At 38.9% G+C, this 21,184-nt stretch overlaps 1 protein-coding gene across 26 annotated transcripts in view; it reads left to right on the top strand.

The window, feature by feature from the left end:
- TRPM3 (transient receptor potential cation channel subfamily M member 3) overlaps positions 1-21,184 on the top strand; it is a 905,462-nt gene that overhangs the window by 735,824 nt on the left and 148,454 nt on the right. For all 26 annotated transcript variants that reach the window (XM_034967586.3, XM_034967598.3, XM_034967583.3 and 23 more), the window contains one exon: positions 16,765-16,837. In XM_034967586.3, the coding sequence (XP_034823477.1) occupies positions 16,765-16,837 (73 nt within the window). The remainder of the gene's footprint in view (positions 1-16,764; positions 16,838-21,184) is intronic.

Genomic DNA, 21,184 nt, shown 5'->3' with positions numbered 1-21,184 from the left:
CGAACTCCTGACCTCAGGTGATCTACCTTCCTCGGCCTCCCGAAGTGCTGGGATTACAGGTGTGAGCCAGCCCAGCCACAAGGAAACTTCTTAATGGGGCTATAGTGGTAACCTAGGAGAGAGGATAGTAGCCCAGACCTGGAACGGTGAGAAGTGGCTAAATTGTGGATTTAATGTAAAGGAGGGGACAAAAGAATTTGCTGGAGAACCATATACCATTAGTGGTATTAACTACTGATAATGACAATTATACTGATAATTACTCTTCTTGAAACTTCCTCACAAGTAGTCAGAGAGGTCCACTTAATTTTTTACATGTGACATGCAACAGTAAAAACAATCTTAAGAGAAACAGAGAGGAAAGAATTACTCCTCTTGGGAGAAAAGCTGTCACTCCTAAACAGTCATTCTAAAAAAAAAGTTAATAGTCCGAAAATCGTAGCCTATAATTTTTATGCAGAGTTTTGACCCTGGAGTAGTTAGCAACTATGACTTGTGCAATGGGCATAATCATAATGAGAATAAACTCAACTATTCAGTGATAGAATGTATGTACATTTCTATGTCCATATTGGCTCAAGGAAGAGAGAGAGATTACTTGGGTTTAGGAACCCAAAGTGATAATAAAGCTGATAAACAGAAATGTTTTTTCTTTGATTGAATTCCATCTGAGCTTGAAATAATAGAAAACTTTTCAAAATAAGGTTCATTGTAGATGGGGATAATATGACAGGGCCTTAGACTAATAGTCCCTTTTACCATTAAAAAGAAAAGTCATGTTTTTCCATTGTCAGATCAGAAAATGCAGTTTTACGTGAGGACTTGCATTCTCCCACCAGCTTTAGTTTTAATTTGTCAAGCTGGTTTGCAGGGTAAACCTACTGGGGCTGCTTTTTGTTTCCCTTTGTATTTCCATTCTTGTCATAAGACAAAGGACGCTGCTTTGCTTCTTCTTCTCGAGTGGCCCTAGAAAAATGCCATGAGGAAAGCACAAATTGAAATTGAAAACTGAAAAAAGGAACAGAAAAAAAGCAGCTTCTCCAGGCCCTGCATTGTGTAAATAAACAAGGGATTTTCTCTGCCCGTGGGACTGAGGACAGACACACAGGAGCAAGGAGAGGAGAACAGTGCCCAGCACCTGGCAGGCAGGTAGACTTACAGGCAGAGAAGGGTCTGGGGGGATTTGATTTCTGATAAATGACCTTTGTGATTTTCTTCTTTATTTGTCATTGTTTATGACAATAATCATCATGTTAAAATATAATCTCATATCTGTTTACAAATGCTTTCAGATATATTAAACAAAATTTAGGATTATCTTGGGTCAAGCACAAACTCCAGAATGTCCTGGCATTGGCCCTGCGTGTCCTTCAATCACGGGTTTGCGCACACATCCACAGAGCAGCCCAGAAACTTTTCTTTCTTTACCCTGTCTCGGGCCATGAATTTATTTTAATATTGGCTCTTATGACCACATGGGAATGTTCCTGAGCAAATGATAGTATCTCTTTTGCCTGTGATTATCCTACAAGGCTACAAGCAAAGTGAGTCCTAACTCTTTAAGATCTGAGTGTCCCAGGACAGCACTGAGCCTGTTTGGCCTTTACTGGTAAGACTGAGGATGTGTATTAGGAGGAAACCTGATCGGTCTCCGGATAGGAAATACTGCAGAAACATACTGGCACCACAGCCCAGACATTGGGCAACTAAAACTCCTTCTGTGACTAACCTGAACCTAATTGGGAGTGGTCAGTATCCGATATATTCCCCATCTAAAAAGTACAGGCTAGACTTGGACTGAGATTGGAGGAATTATTCCACAAACATTCATTGGGTGCCCAAAATGCGCCAGCCATACTACTGGGTTAAGGGGATGTAGAGATAGAATAGAACGGAGGGGAAGATCCTTGCCCCTTCTTCAAGCTGATTGTCCAAGTAACAGCAGAGTTTTGAAGCAAGCAGTGTCTGGAGTCAATTTGCTTGTACATGAGTCTCTGTCCTGTCTCTTAGTAGCTGTACCTGCCCTTGAGCAAGTTCTTTCCCTTGCCCTCCAAGAAATCAAAGGCCATTAAAGGATGCAGATAAGCAGTAGGAGAATGAGCCTTCAAGCCAGGCTGTCTGGGCTCGAGTGTATCTCAGCCTTTCCGCCTGCATGGTTCTCCATGTGGTATCTAACCTCTCCGGCGTCAAGGTCATCAGCTGAGAAATGGGAAGAGTAACAGTAACTAAGGAATATACTTTTGTGGGATTGGATGAAGTGATGTTTGTGAAGTGCTTGCCCAGTGTTTAGCACGTTGTAAGTACACAATAAGTGACCATTAGTAATGTTGTCACCAATGTTGGTATCGTTTGTGCTGCGATAGAGGCATATTCACATAGTTCAGAGGCAGCACGGAGGCTAGGTGTCTAACCCAGGCAAGGCATAATTAGCAACAAGATAAGCTTGCAGAAGATAACTGCCTCAGAGCACAAGGAACAGATAGCCAGACAGAGCTTCAGGGACAAGACAGACCAGCAGAGAGAACAGACTGGGCAAAGCTGCCACAAAGGGAGAGAGAGCATGACCAGGAAACACGCCAGGGACAGCAATGGAAAGGGAATTAGCAGTTACTGAGCCCATGCTAGCTACTAGAAATTGTGCTGTGTGACTTAAAAAGATGATCCCACACAAAGATTTGCAATAATCCTGAGATAGAGTCATCCTTATTTCACTTATTTGAGGAAGAAACCCCAAAGCTCAGAGAGGTGCAGTAGATGGCCTAAGGTTATACTGCTACTAACTGGCAAGATTCAGTTTTGCATCTGTATGATTCAAAAGTCCACGCTCCGTACACAATCTGTCCTCTCTGAGCCAGAGTATAAAATACATCCAGTTGTTGCGAGGGGCATGGGAGCTGTGGAAAATGATAACCCAGGAGCTAGGCCAAGAAAGTGCCAGTGTCTGCAGTAAAAGGCTTGAGCATTGCTCTGGGCCATGGGCATTGATGAGATATTATCAGCCTAGGAATAACGGGTTTTCCCGAATAGGGGGAGGGTTGTCATGTGACACTTAACTTACTTTGTAGGCATAAGAACTGGGTGAGTCTAACTGGCTAAGCATCAACAGTGTGGTATTTGTGGTGTAGAATAGAGATCATGGTGCCATGGTCCAGCCGAAAAACATAGGAACAACATTTTAAAAATGGTAATTTGCCCTAAGCTAATGAACAGATTCCCTAAAACAGCAAATGGCATGGTGGCTTACGCCTGTAATCCCAGCACTTTGGGAGGCCTAGGCGGGTGGATCACGAGGTCAGGAGATTGAGACCATCCTGGCTAACATGGTGAAACCCCATCTCTACTAAAAATACAAAAAATTAGCCGGGCGTGGTGGCGGGTGCCTGTAGTCCCAGCTACTCGGGAGGCTGAGGCAGGAGAATGGCGTGAACCCGGGAGGCGGAGCTTGCAGTGAGCCGAGATCACGCCACTGCACTCCAGCCTGGGTGAAAGAGCAAGACTCCGTCTCAAAAAAAAAGATTTTCGTATGGTACCATCCATGAAAACCAAAGTCTCTTCCTATGGATGTTGTTAAGGAATTAATGTATGAAGTAGGAGACAGGGCCTATTAGATGCCCTAATGCTGATTTTCTACCATTCTGAGCCTGAGGAAAGAAAATCTATGGCTTCTAGAGCTTAAAAGATCTCCAGTCACCACCTAGTCAAACTTATTTTTTTTGCAGATGGTAAAACCAAGGTTTAGAAAAGGGACGTGATTAGGCCAAGATCCTTTTAACACAGGACATCTGCCATACTAAAAGGACCTCATACGGTCAGTCTCACAAAGAAAACCCAGGAAACTAAAGGCAGTGACCAGTGACACAGGCTGAAATGGATGTTTTCTTCCAAAACATTTCCCCTGACCTCCATGGCAGAGTCTCTCAGAGTCTCTAAAGTGAGTGTTATTTGAGCAGCTCTCTCCCACTGCTCCACCAGGCAAGGTGCCAAAGGGGCAAGAAGGCAGATCCCTCAGCCTCAGCGAGCTTATACACCCTGCCATTAGGATGTTGGTCTCTAGTGTTCTTCATAGTTAAGCAGGAAGGGAAGAAGAAGTAAAATGTATCTTTTCCTAAAGTAATCAGAAAATCCAAACTGCTATTTGTTGTACCCTTAAAGGTCCCTTTCGCTGGTTCTGATTCAGGGTTGCCCCACCCAAGTTAGATAAGGGTAAGATTGGCCCAGTAACAAGTGGTATGACCTCCTGGTGGGCAGGTCCCCAGAGAGGTAAACCAAGGGCATCTGGTCTACCAACTGGAACGTGTCAAGATTGTCACCAGGGGAACTGGACTAGTTTGAGTAGGGAGGCAAGAAAACTTCTCTGTCTATAGCACTTTATGATACCTTCATGACACTCTCTCGCCTGGTGATAGTTTCTTAAAAAAGGGCTCAGGCTGCAGAAGTATTTGATGTCCTGACAAACATGAAAGGGAAGTACAGAAAATATAGTTCCATCTTGTAATGATGAAAAAATATGACAAAATGTCAAAAAAAAGGGCTAAAAATGTTTACAACCCCATAAGAAATCCATATGGTGTTGGCCTAGAAGAACTGTCTCTGGTTCTGGGTGTTCCTTCTCAGAGGGATGTCTACTAATTTTTTCAACCATCTGGTTGGCTGACAAGATGGTAGGTAACAAATATTCTGAATTCTGCTAGCCAAGGCCATGAGATATATAAAGAAGCTTCTGGAAATATTATTGCTGGACCTGTGGCATCTGTCACATTAGCATCTAGTGAGGTACGTTACACAGTTTTATGATCAATGAAAGAGGTAACATCAATTGCCAGGAAAAGGATTGAAAGCAGGGAAGAGTAGACGACACGTTGTCATCTAGTTCTAACCCCCTAGAGAACCTCAATGAACTTTTCCTGTAGAATTACTAGATGAAGAATTTTCACTTGTTTCCATTTTTTGCCCTCATCACAAAATCAGAGCTGCTTTCTCCTGTCCTCCCAACATGTCACCTTAGGATCAAAGGCTGCTCTCTCAAGGATGAAAGATATGTCAATCATAGGTCCAGGGAGGCTTGGTTGAGTGACTGACCCATATTTTAAAATTTTCTCACTGTGATATGTCATATGTGCTTTAAAAAACCCCAAACCTCATGTTCACTGAATGATTTCATTTGCTCCTCCAGTAATATAAGCCAGCACTGCACTGCATAAGCCATATGCAGCATTCAAAGTGCTAAAGCAAAAATCAGGAAAGTGAAAATAGGAGAGAGTGACAAAGTCAATATGTTTTTTCAGGACCCCTTTTCCAAGAAGCGAGAGCTTAAACTCATTCTGGCAGTTGGTAGTAGTGCAAATAGAGAGGAATAAGAGCTGATTCTGCGCATGGCTCCTCCGCCTCGAAGTATAAAGGCTACATTCTCAACATATGCACATGCCTGTGTTTTGCAGTGCCATTTTAGAGCAATCACCTCTCCCTAGGACTTTCATCAATGGGACTGGAGTGCCATCACAGCAAATCTGGTTCAAGGACAACACAAGCTTCCTTTTACTGTAACTTGCTTTTATTTGCTAAAATACTCATTTCTAGCTACGAGGCAATTTATGACAAAAGCCCCAAACTTCCACGGGTTATTTTAAAAACTAAATGCTAAATATAGAACAGGACTCATACATAAAGATGTTCATCACACTATTATTTATATGAAACATTTAGAAACTTTGTAAGTGTCCAGCAATGGGGGTATTAAGTGAACTACAACACATCTATTGGACAAAATACTCTGCAAACATTAAAAATTATGTTTTGAAGAATTCCCAAGAATACAGAAAAGTGCTTGGTGATAATGTTAATGGAGAATAAAATGAGACTACAAACTAGTATTTCACAAATATGCTCTCCCCTTCCCCCCACAAACTCTGCCTATGGCAGGGGGGAAAAAAGAAAGCCCTGCAAGCGTAGCCAACCCACCTTATTTTGTTTTTGTTGTTCTGTTTTGTTTCGTTTTGTTTTAGACTTTTAGCAGCCTGAAGCCATGGATTTTAGTTTCTGTCTCTAGTGATAAGAGGAAAAGAGGGATGAGGAAGGAGGCTTTACTGGCCCAACCAGAAACAGGAACTAAGAACCCATGACTGTATACTCTCCCTGGGACATGCAAAAGGAAGCATACCAAAATATCCTCAGTAGTCTCAGTAGTGTCTTTGAGTAGGACTTGAGGTTTGGGGAATTATTTTTCATTGATCTTTTTCTAAACTTTCTATAATTTTTAATGATAAGTATGCATTGCTTTTATAATAAGAAAAAAGAAATGATTTTCTGTGTTGGAACCTGTAGACCTCTAGCCTCTGAATTGCATTTCTTGGGAGGAGAAACAAACTCCAGTGTTCTTAAATGACGGTGGGAGGAATAAGGGAAAAAAGGAATGAGGGATTAGAGTCAAAAGCAAAACCTCTATCGTTCTCTGGCACTCTTCACTAATTGCCAAGTTGTTCATCCACGATGATCCCTTGGGAGAGTATGGAGTTGAGTGGTGCTGTGAGTGTGCTTGAATCTATGAGACAATCTCCTACTTAAAGTAACCTAAATCAGACTGTTTTCTAAAGTTAGATGTAATGCACCTTTAAAATAAACTGACAAGTCCATTGTAAAATAAAATATCCTTTTGAAAGTCAAATAATCACTTATTTTTTCTAATGTATAAATTCATACATGAAAGTCTTATAAGACATACTAGAATCATATCAATTTCACCCAATTTCTATTTCCCTAGCATCACTTTTAAGTCATCCACTTCGACCTAAAACTTTGAGACTTGTTCAAAAATATTACATGAAAAATCAATATTTAATTTATATGGAACTTGGTGACAAATAATTGAACTTATCTGATATTAATTTTCTAGTAGAAATTTTGCATTTCACTTTCCACTGATCTTTTGTTTGCTCAGTTCCAGGTGTGTTTGCATTTCCTAATTTTCTCCAATTTCCTTCCCTCCTCCATATAAATCATCTTGTTCATTTCTAGAAGTCAGTCTCTTTGGCAAAACATGAACATTAAGAATTTTATCAACCAAAGAAAGTTTTTCTCAAAGACTGAAAATCGAATACGAATATGTTTTAGATGCATAGTATTCTATTCATCAAGTTGGCATTGTTCTCTTCCCTGTACCAAGTCAACTTTAACTACACCAAAGAGAAAACAGAAGCTAGTATGTGCTTACAGGCATTTCACTGCTGATCAGGAATCCTGTTTGGATCCCTATCAAGAGTCTTGTATCATTTCGTATCTTGATGAACATAGATTTTTTGTGTTTTCTATTAATTGCTGCGTTATTTCAAATTATTCTAAATACTGATGATTCATCCAGGAAACATTATGCTAAGCTGGCGGCTTTTAAAAGTCACTGCATTAGCTTCTCCCTAGCCCTGGAGGTGGGGTTAAAAATAAATAAATAAATATAAATAAATAAATAAAAAGTTATTTCATTGTAGCGACTGAATTGCTTACTGAGTCTAATTCTCTTCCTGTTTCCCTGCTTCTATCCTTGGTAAACACATTGCCAGATTCTATGAAAAAACTGAGTAGGAAAATAGGAAACATTTCAGAGATTAGTTTATGAAAGCCAAAGATGTACCATTTTTAGTGTGCTCAAGCCTATTGTTAACATGATTATAGGCGGACTGTTCTAAATTCTTAGATGATAAGAACTTTCTTTGTTGATTATCTATCGTATAGCTATGAGAATATTTCTAAAATTCTCAGACATGTTACAAACCATTTGTCAAACTCAGATACCATTTCTTACATATCTAACACAGCATGAAATGATTGTAGAGTGTTCCTTTATATTTTTGATAGATTGAACCAAAGTGTCCTTGCAGCTTATAGATGCTTTTCACTCTAATATCATGGTTATTTTCATTTTCAAAAGCTCTACTCCATCTTCATCTCTATTTTCATGGATTCATTGCTCACTGTGGCATCATATAAATCACAAATTAAGCTAATTAATAGATACCTTGAAAGTGAGTCAATTTCATTGTCCCAATATTTTTTATATCCTTATCTTATTTAACTGTAAGACCTGCTGAGTTTTAGAAATGGAAAGTCCGTGACTAACTCAGCCACATAGACTATGTTTTGCTATTTAGGTGGTGAATATGCCTATTTGTTTCCCAGAAAATGAACCAAACTCTTTTCAAACATAAAATTATTTCCACGTTTCTGCTTGGTTTTTCTATAATATATTCCTGCTTTGAGTCTTCAAGTTTAAACTATATAGAACCAAAGTTTCGAATGTATTAGTGAAACATGCTTTAGGGTAAATTGGTGCTGCCTATGGCTCAAAAATGTCACGCTCATACCAAGTCTCAAAAAAATAGCCTATCATCCTCTTATTGGTTCCATCTCTGCTTTGTTACTTCTTTTTCCCTGTCTTCTTTTGGATTATTATTACTTCACTTCATCTCTCTTGTTGTTTTTTTTTAAAGTAATTTAGTGATGGTTACTGTAGTTGTTGCTTTGGGACCTACAGCATAACACTAACTTTTCACAGTCTACTTTTCAGTATTCATCAATAGTGTAAAAACCTTAAAACTGTGCCCTTCTATTGCCTTTCCCTGCCTTTATGCTAATGCTATAATATTTTTTACTTATATATGTTATAAATTCTACAATGTATTATTATTGTTGTAAAAGTCAGTTGTCTTTTAAATAGTTTTAAATAATAGCAAAATATACATTTACCCATGCAATTACCACCCCCCAAAAATTTTTCAAATAATGCCTAACCTCAGGCAGCCCACTTTCTATCCCATAATGCTTGACTGGGTGATTGACCCCTGAACAATAATAGAGTGTTCAGTAGACTCTTGTGTTAAAATTGGCTCTTGACACTTATGACAGACTCTTGGCCTATGGCTTAATACACCACATTCACTTTGCTATGTTACCATTCTTGTGTTGAATGTACTCCTTTTTAATGTTTGCTTCTTTCAAACCAGTCTCCTAAACATAACCACTTGGTAATAATTCATCTACTCAACAAATGCTTACTGAGCAAGGACTAGGACTCCTGACTGCAAATAAACTTCTCTTCAGTGCAGAGAGATGTGTGCAAATAGAGATTGGAAGTGGCATCCTGGAATGCCTTAAGCTTAGAGAATCATAAGGGCATGAAGAGAAAGCAAGGGTTGGATCCTAGTTACATTATAGAAAAGAGCTTCTTAAATGGCACATGTCTACTGAAAGTCTTCTAGTTTGTTCACCAAGCAGAGGGAAGGGTATTTCAGTAAGGAACTGAATGAACAAAGGCAGATAGGCTAGAAACAACATAAAGGATCCTGAGAGGAGCAAGATGCTCAGCCCAGCTAGGGCATCAGGTATGTGGGATTGGGTCATGCTATGATGGTGGGAGTGCAGCCAGCAAGAGATAAGACCAAAGAAAGGATTGATGGAAAACCAAGTCTCGTATGTTTTCACTAATAAGTAGGAGCTAAGCTATGAGGATGCAAAGGCATAAGTATGACATAATGGACTAAGGGGATTTGTGGGGGAAGGTTGGGAGGATGGTTGGGTACAATGTTGGGTACAATGTACACTGCTCGGATGACAGGTGCACTAAAATATCAGAAATCACCACTATAGAACTTATCCGTGTAACCAAAGACCACCTGTACTCCAAAAACTATTGAAATAAAAATAAATTTTTTTAAAGTGTTGGGAGTGTGACATCAGCAGTCTTTGAATGCCCTGCTAAGAATTTTTAGCTTTATGTCATGGGGAATGAAGGCCACTTTAAACGTTCTAATATGGAGAGTGATATAATCAGGCATGGAAGATGGCCTGAACAGCTGCACAGAGACTAGAATGAAAGGAGGGATGGACAGGACCAGAATCAAGAAGACTAGCAAAAAAAGGACTGTAATAGTAGATGCCACAGACTGAACAAAGGCTGACAGTGAGGACAGAGAAAGAGAAGTAGATAGGAGGAAGAAGCCATGTGGCAGAGAACTTTTCACTGTCTGGCAGATCATATGTTTTACTTACTTTTGCTCTGTCTTCCCTTTCTAGAAGGCAGGTTCTATGAAGGCAGGGAGTTGTTGTCAGTGTGGTTCACTGCTCCATTCCCAGCACCTAAACGGTGCCTGGCACAGAAGAGATACTCAATTAATATGCCCAATAACAAATCAACTACATGCAAGAGGGTGAGAGTGACAAGTACGATGTGCAGATTTCTGACTTTTAAGGGGGCACAAAATAAGAGCAAGCACATACACAGGGAAGCTGGTTGGCAGGCAGGTTGGTGGGCTGGAGAAAAGGGGACCATATCAGTTTGAAAGATTTTGCTTCTCTTCAACGTGAGAATCAAAATTCCATCTAGCCTAAGGTAATCTGTCCACAAGAGAGCAGAAGATATAATCCATCAAACTGAATTCAGAGGAAAAGTGTATTTTTAACAAAATGTTTTGATGTTGAGTTTTTTGGGATTTTCAAGAAGAATCTCGCTGTATTCCACAGTGCTTTGATAAGATCAACCACCCAGTTGCAAACATCCAAAAGTTTTAGGGTGCATGTTGAAAATACCAATTTTATAGTAAAGAAATATCAGACTTTACTAAATCACCTACAAAATGATTAAGTTAATAACTTTTACTTCTACCCAATTTAAAATCTTTTTCTATTAAAATTCATATTGGTGAGATTTGATAGAATGAGCATATATGCCTATCTCCCTTCCTGCTCCTCATCCTCAAATAACACAAAAAAGAAAAAATCACAAATATGTATATCTCCTCAGCAGACACTATAAGTGCTCATCATGAAGGGAGAGGGAAAAGTATACCACATTATGAGACAAGAAATTTTTAGCAATTTCTGGAATGTTAAAGGAGGTATAGAAACTAGTGTTTCAGATCCAGCACGGTGGCTGACACCCGTGATCCCAACACGTTGGGAGGCCAAGACGGGCAGATCACTTGAGCCCGGGGTGAAACCCTGTCTCTAAAAAACATACAAAAATTAGCCGGGCATGGTGGTGTGCACCTGTAGCCCCAGCTATTCAGGAGGCTGAAGCAGAAGGATCACCTGAGCCTTGGGAGGTTGAGGCTGCAGTGAGCCAAGATCATGCACTCCAGCCTGGGAGACAGAGTGAGACCCTGTCTCAAAAAAAAAAAAAAAAAAAGAAGAAAAGAAAGAGGGAGGGAGGGAGAGAGAAAGAGAGAGAGAAAAGGAGGGAAAGATGGAGGGAGGGAGGGAGAGAAGGAGGAAGGGAAGGAAGGAAAGAAGAAAGGAAGGAAGGAAGGAAGGAAGGAAGGAAGGAAGGAAGGAAGGAAGGAAGGAAAGAAGGAAGGAGTTTCCAGGAAGGAAGGCAGGAAGGGAGAGAGGGAGTGAGGGAGGAAGGAGTTTCCAGGAAGGAAGGAAGGAAGGAAGGAAGGAAGGAAGGAAGGGAGGGAGGGAGGGAGGGAGGGAGGGAGAGAGGGAGGGGTTTCCAAATTATTCTAGGAGAAAAGTATACACTATGAACAGTTATTTCAGTTACCATACAGGATCAAAATAAAGGCAGGGAACAGGAAAGGGCCCTGAGAGTAAAATCAGAATAATAAATTAAAGAACTCCCCTCAGAGTAGCTAATAGGCCAAGAAATTCCATATCTACAAAGTTTATTTTACTGATATACTCACCCATGTGCATATACAGATACTCACTGCAATGGCGTTTGTAATAGCAAAAGATTGAAAATTGATCCAAATGTTCATTAGCGGAAGACTGGCTAAATAAGTCATGGTACATGCATATAATATTCTACAGCCAACAAATTATGATATCTATGTATATATACACATATATCATTATTTGTATATATGTATATGTACATATATGTGGTTTTACATACGTATGTGTGTATATACATACGTGGTTTTACATATGTGTGTGTATATATACACATGTGTATATATTACATATATTAATACATGTATATATGTATTAATATGTATATACACACATATATACCCATATATATACACATATACCTAACCATATAAACATATATATGTATATGATTAGGTAATTTATAGGATATATATAAATCCACTGTAATATTAAAAACACAATTTTTAGTAAAAGGAAATAAATTACATACATTTAAAAATGAACGAAAATGACAAAGTGCATATAAAAAATGTGAGATACATAATTTTAAATGCATTAATTAGAAAACAAGAAAGAATAAAAATAAATTGACTAGGAAGTCAACTTAAGATTCTATGAAAAGAACACCTAAGGAAGCAAAAGTAGAAGAAATGAATGGATAATGATAAAAGATAATACTTTAAACTGTATGTAATAATATTGGGCCAGGCATGGTGTCTCATGCCTGTAATCCCAACGCTTTGAGAGGCCAAGGTGTGAGGATGGCTTAAGTCCAAGAGTTTGAGATCGCTCTGGGCAACATAGTGAGACCCCCATCTCTACAAAAAGTTAAAAATTTATCAGAGAGTGGTGGTGCATGACTGTAGTCCCAGCTACTCAGGAGGCTGAGGTGGGAGGGTCACTTGAGCCTGGGAGTTCAAGGTTATACTGAGCTATGATCATGCCATTGCACTCCAGCCTGGGCAACAGAGTGAGACCTTGTCTCAGAAAATAACAATAATAATAATATTGATCAGTACAATGAAAAACTGATTCTTTGAAATGACCATGATTTTGATATAGTGAAACATAGAGAGGAATGAAAAAATTGCCATATAATTCTGGATATAAAAGAGATTTTAAAACAGTAAGAGGGCCGGGCGCGGTGGCTTACGCCTGTAATCCCAGCACTTTGGGAGGCCGAGGCGGGCGGATCACGAGGTCAGGAGATCGAGACCATCCTGGCTAACACGGTGAAACCCCGTCTCTACTAAAAATACAAAAAATTAGCCGGGCGTGGTAGCGGGCGCCTGTAGTCCCAGCTACTCGGGAGGCTGAGGCAGGAGAATGGCGTGAACCCGGGAGGCGGAGCTTGCAGTGAGCCGAGATCGCGCCACTGCACTCCAGCCTGGGCGACAGAGCGAGACTCCGTCTCAAAAAAAAAAAAAAAAAAAAAAACAGAGAATTCTATGTACAACTAAATAACAATAAATGTGAAAATTTGAAATTTTGGGATTTGATACGTCGACATAAAATTTCTTGATTTTGATATTCTTAACAACACTGGGTCTTATTTGCTAATATTTTATTTAGGATGAAATAAAATATTAGCAAAATGTTGATGAAATGCTCGATTATCTAGAAAAACATGAACTTGAGTCAATGAGAGGCAGAAAATCTCAACTGATCAATAACTGTTGAAGAAATTATAAAGATAATCAGCAATCTATCCATAAAAATGGTCCAGCACCAAACAGCATATAAACATCCTGCTAACTCTGCCAGAAGCAGGTGAATTCCTTTGTTATAGGGACTATCTGCAACATGAAGGGGAAAACGTTCCCAACTCAGAAGGTTAGCGTAACTCTAATACCCAAACCAGATAAGACTGGTGACAGGTACCAACCTCACTCACAAACATCATTGCAAAAATCCTAAATAAAGTATTAGCAAATAAGATTCAGTGTTGCTAAGAATAATGCATCAAAATCAAGGAATTTTATGTCGACATACCATCTCCCAAAACTACTATTTTAATTCACATTCCCTCCAAGAATATTTAAGAATAACTGTTTTTTCCATCTCTGCCAACATTGATGGGTGATAGGAAAGGAAGGCCTTAGTTTTTCTTTGACTTTTTTTTTCTGAAGCAGATATGAAAAATGTATAGTTAATATTTTCAAACATTCAAATTTCAAATAAAATAAAAATGGAGTGGTGATGAATACATAATATCTCAGGTTAGTCCAGGCAAGATTATAATGTAACTTTCTCTTTGGAGCCTCCAGCCTCCCCTTGGTCCTCCCTTTTCCTCTTTTTAAGGCATCCTTCCTCCCACACCCTGGGTCACTCCCGGGTCCTTGGGTTCTGAAACCAGCACAAGGATGGGGCATGAACAGGTGAGCAGTCATTGCCCCCACATCGGTTTTCCAGAAAAACTGTGAAGCCCTGTTGTACCAAAATATTCCAAGGCCCTTTCCTCAGAAACCCTATAGAAACACTGCATTTATCCATCTTCCTTTCCTCAACCTCAAACCTAAATGTGTTGCTAGGAAAACCTGATAATCTTGTATTTCAGGGTAAATTTAATGTTATCTATTTGTTGCCTCGGAAGAATTTCCATCTGAAATGTGATCTTTATGAAGCAAAATTTTAGTCATCAGCAGAACAAGTCAGATGGTTAAGGAATTCCATTTGATGCCTAATTTCTTAATTCTAAACAATGAACTCTGATGTTATCCTGAGTGTCCTCAGCTTGCTGCCAGCTAAGTACATGATACATGATAATATCTTTCAGACCATAGCCAGCCCTGGCGTAAAGAGTTGACTTAAAGGGCCAGCCAAAATTTCACCTCTGTCCCCTGGTTCTTTCTCCAGTGGACCCCAAATTTTCCCCTTAATTCAGGAATCCCTTCCTGAGTTCAGAGGATAGAATAGTTCCCTCTCAACTTCCAAGTGGAAACTTTGGGGGCATTAATAGCTGTTTGGGATAATGTCCAGATGGCATCTTGGCCAAACCTGTAGTTATGCAGAAGCAGATTTCTGGAAAATTTAATTGAATTGGGACACACCTCTACCTGACGCCCTTACCAGAGATCACAACTATAATCTATGATCCAAATACAGCAGATAGATGGAGTTTGTTTGGCTCTTCATATTTTAAGTTTTTTAGATCAGGGCCATACATGGTGGCTCACATCTGTAATCCCAGCACTTTGGGAGGCCAAGACCAGGAGTTCAGGACCAGCCTGGGCAACATAATGAAACCCCATCTCTACCAAAAAAAAAAAAAAAAGGAGAGAGAAAGAGAGAAAAGGAAGGAAAGGAAGGAAGGAAGCTGGGCATGGTGGCACATGCCTATAGTCTCAGCTACTCAGGAGGCTGAAGTGGAAGGATTGTTTGAACCCAGGAGATTGAGGCTGCAGTGAGCTATGATCATACCACTGTACTCCAGCCTGAGTGACAGAAAAAGACCTTGTCTCAAAAAAAATTGTTTTCAGTTCAAATATCCGTGAAGGCATTTCAATTTGCAATTTCTGCCTTACCCTCATCTCAGTCTCTGACCTTAGGACGTAAACAGGTACAAGAGTCAAGTGTTCATATTATCTTATTCTTCCCTCTCCTTATTTTTTCCCAAGTTATAAAGGTGAGAGTTATTCAATTCCAATCACAGCTGTTCTTCTAGCTCATTGTGTGACCTTAAACAAATTACCTTGTCTTTAGGTGGTGGACTGGAAGTTTTCTAAGGCAACTAATTAACAGTCTGTGGTTCTGTGTGTCTATTCTCACTACCATAGTGATAAAACCTAGACTTACTTATAGATTAGCAAATCTGATTGTTTACTTCCTATGTAGTTGGAAATAAATAAGCACCATTATTATCCCATTCTAGAGATAAGCTCGAGGCATGAAACAGTTGAGTACTCTAATAACTCAAATGTGGATATTCAAGCAATATTTTGGCTTTTTTTCTATAGCCTCCTCTGACTTGGGAAACAAACGCTTCATTATTGTTAAGCATTGTTTGGAACTTTTTCTTTCCCTCTTTCTCTGCCATTAGTTATCACTGCCCCAGAAGTTGAGAGTTATGCCTGAGGCCACATAACTATGTTGTTTATGTACAAAATGATACTCCATTATGTCAGCTACTCTCTGTCCACATCAGTGATCTATGGACTCTGTGACAATCTCATTGTTCTAGGGCGAAATACAAAGTCAGATGTACTCCACCAACACTGTAATGGACTTTACCCACTTACTCTGCTTGAAGTTATCCTCTACTCTATTAAATGGGTCTGTGACCAGCTGTCCTGTACAATTTAGGAGTTATGGAACTGGATTGCTTGGTTGTATTAATTTCTCCATCTATATCTAATATAAATGTTTGCATTAGTGATGTTTTGATTACATAGTCATATATATCCATCCTCATGTAATTCATATATTTATTTTATGTATTTACATAAAACCAGAAAGAATGGAAGGTAACATATTTTTAAATATGCATTGCTATGCCTGACTCATAGCAAGGGCCCCAAAATCATAGTTTTATTTTTTTATTGGGGGAGCAGGCTGTCTTAGTCTATTCAGGCTGCTATAACAAAATACTATAAAATGGGTAGCTTAAAAACAACAGAAATTTATTTCATACAGTTCTGGACGCTGAGAAGTCCAAAATCAAGGCAGCACAGATTCAAATGGTTCATAAACAGCAGTTCTAGCTGTGTCCTCATGTGGTGGGAGGTGGAAGGGAGAGGCCTTTCATAATGGCACTAATTTTATAATGACTATTAATCATCACCTAATGACCTCCCAAAGACCCACCTCCTAAAGCTATCACATTGGTGAGTAGGTTTCAACATATGCACTTTGGGGGAACACGACCATTAGACCATAGTGGGGTGTATATGGTTATGACCAAAACAGTGCAACTATAAGTGGTCTGTGTTTGGAAACTACTGAGGCATCTCCCTCTTAATAAATTGCAGAGCTCTCTCATCGGATTCTTGTTATGTGTGCTTACCCTGTGGTTAAGAATCTACTTTGTAGATATAGAGATAGTCTCTGCTCAGATGTGGTCTCATTGATTTAATTTCTCTTGGGGGAAAAATGCTTTGCTAATGATCACCTTGTCTCAAATTGCAGATTACGGTATTTCGAATGGGATCAGAAGGACACCAGGACATTGATTTGGCTATCCTGACAGCTTTACTCAAAGGTAAAAGAGTTTCTGTGTCCAGAGAGTGTGAAAATAATTTAAACGAATTAATACAGTGACCTTATGTCTCCTAATAATAGATATAATCCCAAATGATACTATGACACAATAAATTATTGATAACATAGGGGTATCTCCTGTAAGACAGTTACTGCTATTAAATTCTCCTAGAATAGATATTATAGTGTGACTCAATTTTATAAGATTTAAATATACTACAGTTTAGTTATGTCCATTGAATTATAAACGTATATAAAGAAAAAGGCTGACATAATATGTAAGATGCAATGTTATCTGAGGTTATTTAATAGTAATTTTTACCCTATCTACTTTCAAAAACCATTTGATATGGCATATGTGTGAGTATATGTGTGTGTGATATATATACACACAATAATAAATACCTTAACACACACAATAGTATATTAAAATGGAAAATAAAAAACCACTGAGAAGGAGAAGGAAAAAAATTATGGTACTGTACTTGTTATAATAGAGCATTAAATTTAAGCTTCCTGGAAGTCAAGGCAAAAATGGTAATACTCTGCATTGTAACTTGTTTTGAAAGTGGATATTTGTCCTATTCTCTAGTCCCAATACTACAAAGTCCTCATCTATCTGTCCTCATCCTTGGAGCCATATGAAGAGCAGTTTCCTTTAGGTTCTGTGGATTAAATCCAATCCTTCCTGTGCTTTACTAAGTACATTACACTTGACTAATAATTTGCAGTGTTAAACAGAAGGAAGTTTCTCCTGTTCGGTGCTGAAATTCAAACTAGAACTATAAGACAAAACAAAACCACAGGCTTGTTGAATGTGGTTCTGAGTTAGAAATGTCTCCTACATTCTCTCTTAGCCCCATAGTTTGTTTGCCTGCTGTAGCGTCATGGTTGGTCACTACCTGTTTGTCATCTCCCTAGATAGGGCAGAGAATATGTCTCGTTCATTACTACCTTCTTAACACCTCACACAATCCTTAACACATGGCAACATTCAATCAAGTTTTGTTTAATAAATGAAGGGACAAGTGGACTACTCAATGATTCAGTGATAGATTCAGGATTCCAAAATGAAAACTCAGAATACCAACTATTTCATTCATTTTCCAGTGTATCTACTCTTCTTCTACTATTAATATTCTCTTGAGGATCCATCATGTGCTACCATGCTCAACTCTTTACAAATACCGTAAACGTTATTTATTTCAACAACCAAATGATATAGGAGCTATTTTTAATTCCCATTTTACAGATGGAGTAAGTTGAGCTACAGGAAGTTAAGTAATTCGCTAAAGGTTAAAATGCTAATTAGCAAGCTTGGCCTTAGGTCCAAGTATGTCTAACTCTTCACTATACCATGTGACCCCTCTGACAATACTAATTTGTCAGTTCTCTTCACCCACTCTCCAAGTGTATATATGCACATTCATTCAAAATCCTGATTGCGACTTAGAAGTTTTGCAAACCCATGAATCATATCATGTGTCCAGCTTGAGAACCGCTGCTCTAAAGCATTTTATCCCAATGAACTAAGAAATACAAAGGCTTTGCAGAAGAATCATGGGACCAGGGACCAGGCATGAACTGAACCACAAAGCATACTGCAGGCCCCACTCTCCCCTTATCAGAGACAAAAATAAAAATTTGAGGCAAGTTACCCTATATTTGCCATTCTCAAATAAAGATATTTTAAAGTAATAATGTCAGTAACTGACATTTATTGAGAACTTACTATGTGCCAAACACTGTGTTGGATGCATTCCATGTATACATTTGTTTATTCTTTACAATAGTTCAATTACCAGATTTTACAGGCTCTATTTTATAAATAAGGAAATTGGGGCATAGAGCAATTCAGTAACATGCTCAAGATAAGTTGACCATTAAATGGTAGAGACAGTCTGACCCCATAGCCCTCACTTATGTATGGAGATACAAAAAGCATCCCTTTCCCACTGATAAGAAATGAAGCACCACATTTACAACCCCGAACAAAACTCACAGCAAATGGGGAAGTGATCCAATTATTGATAAAAACATATTGGCCATTATAATATCTTCTACTGAAAATACTTTCTTCCTCTCTCATGAATTTGTGAGAATTTAAGTTGTGATTCACTTTCAGCTCAGTCTTAGAATTTATTCATTGCATTATAGAATAGTTGTTTTCCAACATTTTTGAGTATGACATACCATATGAAATACATTTTATATTATAACCAAATAGTTACACATATGTATTTGGAAAATTGAAATTAATGTAGATGAAATAATATTTACATTGACAATATGCAATTGCAATATGCAATGAAATTGGGTATTTTCTATTCAATCTATTCTTTTCTTTTAAATGCTGATTATATCCCACTAAATTGATTTCACAACCTACTAATGAGTCATAACCTGCAGTTTAAAAAAACACTGCCACAGAAGATTAAAGAAAATTATGATTGCTCTAAGAAATTAACATTTCTGATCACCATCATGAACATTATCTATGCAGCAGTTGATGCTAATGGGAATTTATGCCATCAAAAGATTATGATGTGTCAACTCTATTTTGTGAAGGCTTTGAAATGCTCTCAGATGCTGACCCATTTGATTTGTAAAGGCTATCAAGCACAGTACTTTTGCTGGCTTCTTCGGAGGCCAAGAGCCTACTTATATTGGTTTCAAACTCTTAAGTTTATTAAATTATTCTTCCTACTTTTTTTGAATTATGCGTGGGCATGTAACATGGTTTAACACCAAATTGTTACATTTAGTTTGCAATTACCTAATGCATGTAGAAACTTTGTGCAATCCAGTTTTTATTCTGCGGAATCTGAGAAATTTCTGAGAGAACCAGAAGTTAGAAAGAGGAGAAAGCCAGGAAACGACCCATTGGTCCCTAGATCCAGAGGCCACAAGAAAGGACAGGAAACCAGGTGACCATGGGGAAAAGATTTCTTTGCTGCTCCTTGTTTCTGATCCTGTTGGGTTTGATTTTTCCTTGGGATCTGCATATTCTGTATTAGAGGATACTATTTATATTATACAGACTTATCCAGTGTCTGTCCAAAAATGAAGAAAGAGAGAGACAAAAAGAATGTTGTTACAGGCCGAGCTCATGCCTGTAACAGCAACACTTTGGGAGGTTGAGGCGGGAGTAGCACTTGAGCCCAGGAGGTCATGACTGCAGTGAGTCACGATTGCACCACTGCACCCCAGCCTAGGCAACAGTGCAAGACTGTCTCCAAAAAAAGAAAAGAAAGAAAAAGAAGAAGAAAGAATGTTCTTTCAGTCAGAGATGTAAGAGGCTCACAGTTTCTTCAGCTGATGACCTCGAGTAGCTTTTGAGAATGGGCAATGTCACATTTGTCCTTCACATGACGGGACCACTCCACAAGGTCGGTGGTCTCAGGCCAGAGACTGGGCACTCTCCTCCTGCATTAGCCTTCCACTGCCCCTGCCACACACACCAGGATATTCAGTTAACTTTGAATTTTCAGATAAACAACAAATAATTTTTGAACATAAGTATGTCCCCAAGTGGGGACTTATCATACTTATAAGTGTGTCTTACTTGAGACACACTTATACTAAAAAAAAAAAAAAATTGTTTTATTATTTGCCTGAAATTCAAACTTCACTAGGAGTCCTGTATCTTTATTTGCTAAAACAAGCTACCTTATTTTAGGGGTGGAAAGGGGGCGATCCCTTTTCCATCTTAAGGGTCATAGCTGACACTTCTGTAACAAAGGTATATTAACAAGAGAAAAGCATAACAAATATGTTTGATCTTATTTTTATGTGACATTCCAGCCTTCAGAATGAAGATCTGAAGATACACAGAAAACTTTTCATTTTTATGCTTAGGCTCAGTGAAGTATGAACAGCTCTGTAGAAATATGATTACACAGAAAGAGTCTGATGGAATGCTAACACACTGAGAGGGGAAACCCAGCAAGGCCTGTCTTATCAGATGCTTCTTGGCCTCTCTGTGCAGCATTCCTGCTGATGCAGGACAAGCAAGCCCCAAGGTGGGACTTAGGCCATGAGGGTTCTTGGCTTTGCCCAGGAAAGAATTCAAGGATGAGCCAGCTTTACTGAAGGAGTGTTACAGCTCTGGCACCGTTACAGCTCTGTTACTGCTCCTGCAGAGTGGGGCTACCCAATAGGCAGTGTGCTTAGATTAGCAGCTCAGGACAGTTTTGCAGTCATATTTATACCAACTCTTAATTATATGTAGATTAAGGGGTGGTTTATGCAGAAGTTGCTAGGAAAAGAGTGGTAACTTTTGCATCATTGGGTCATTGCCTTGGAAAGGGGTGGTAACTCCTGGGTGTTGCCATGGCAATGGTAAGCC

The sequence above is a fragment of the Pan paniscus genome, chromosome 11 (genome assembly GCF_029289425.2).
Source record: "Pan paniscus chromosome 11, NHGRI_mPanPan1-v2.0_pri, whole genome shotgun sequence".
Taxonomy (NCBI): Eukaryota; Metazoa; Chordata; class Mammalia; order Primates; family Hominidae; genus Pan; species Pan paniscus.
Note: the sequence above shows the minus strand (reverse complement) of the source record. Positions and strands in the feature narration are given on the sequence as shown.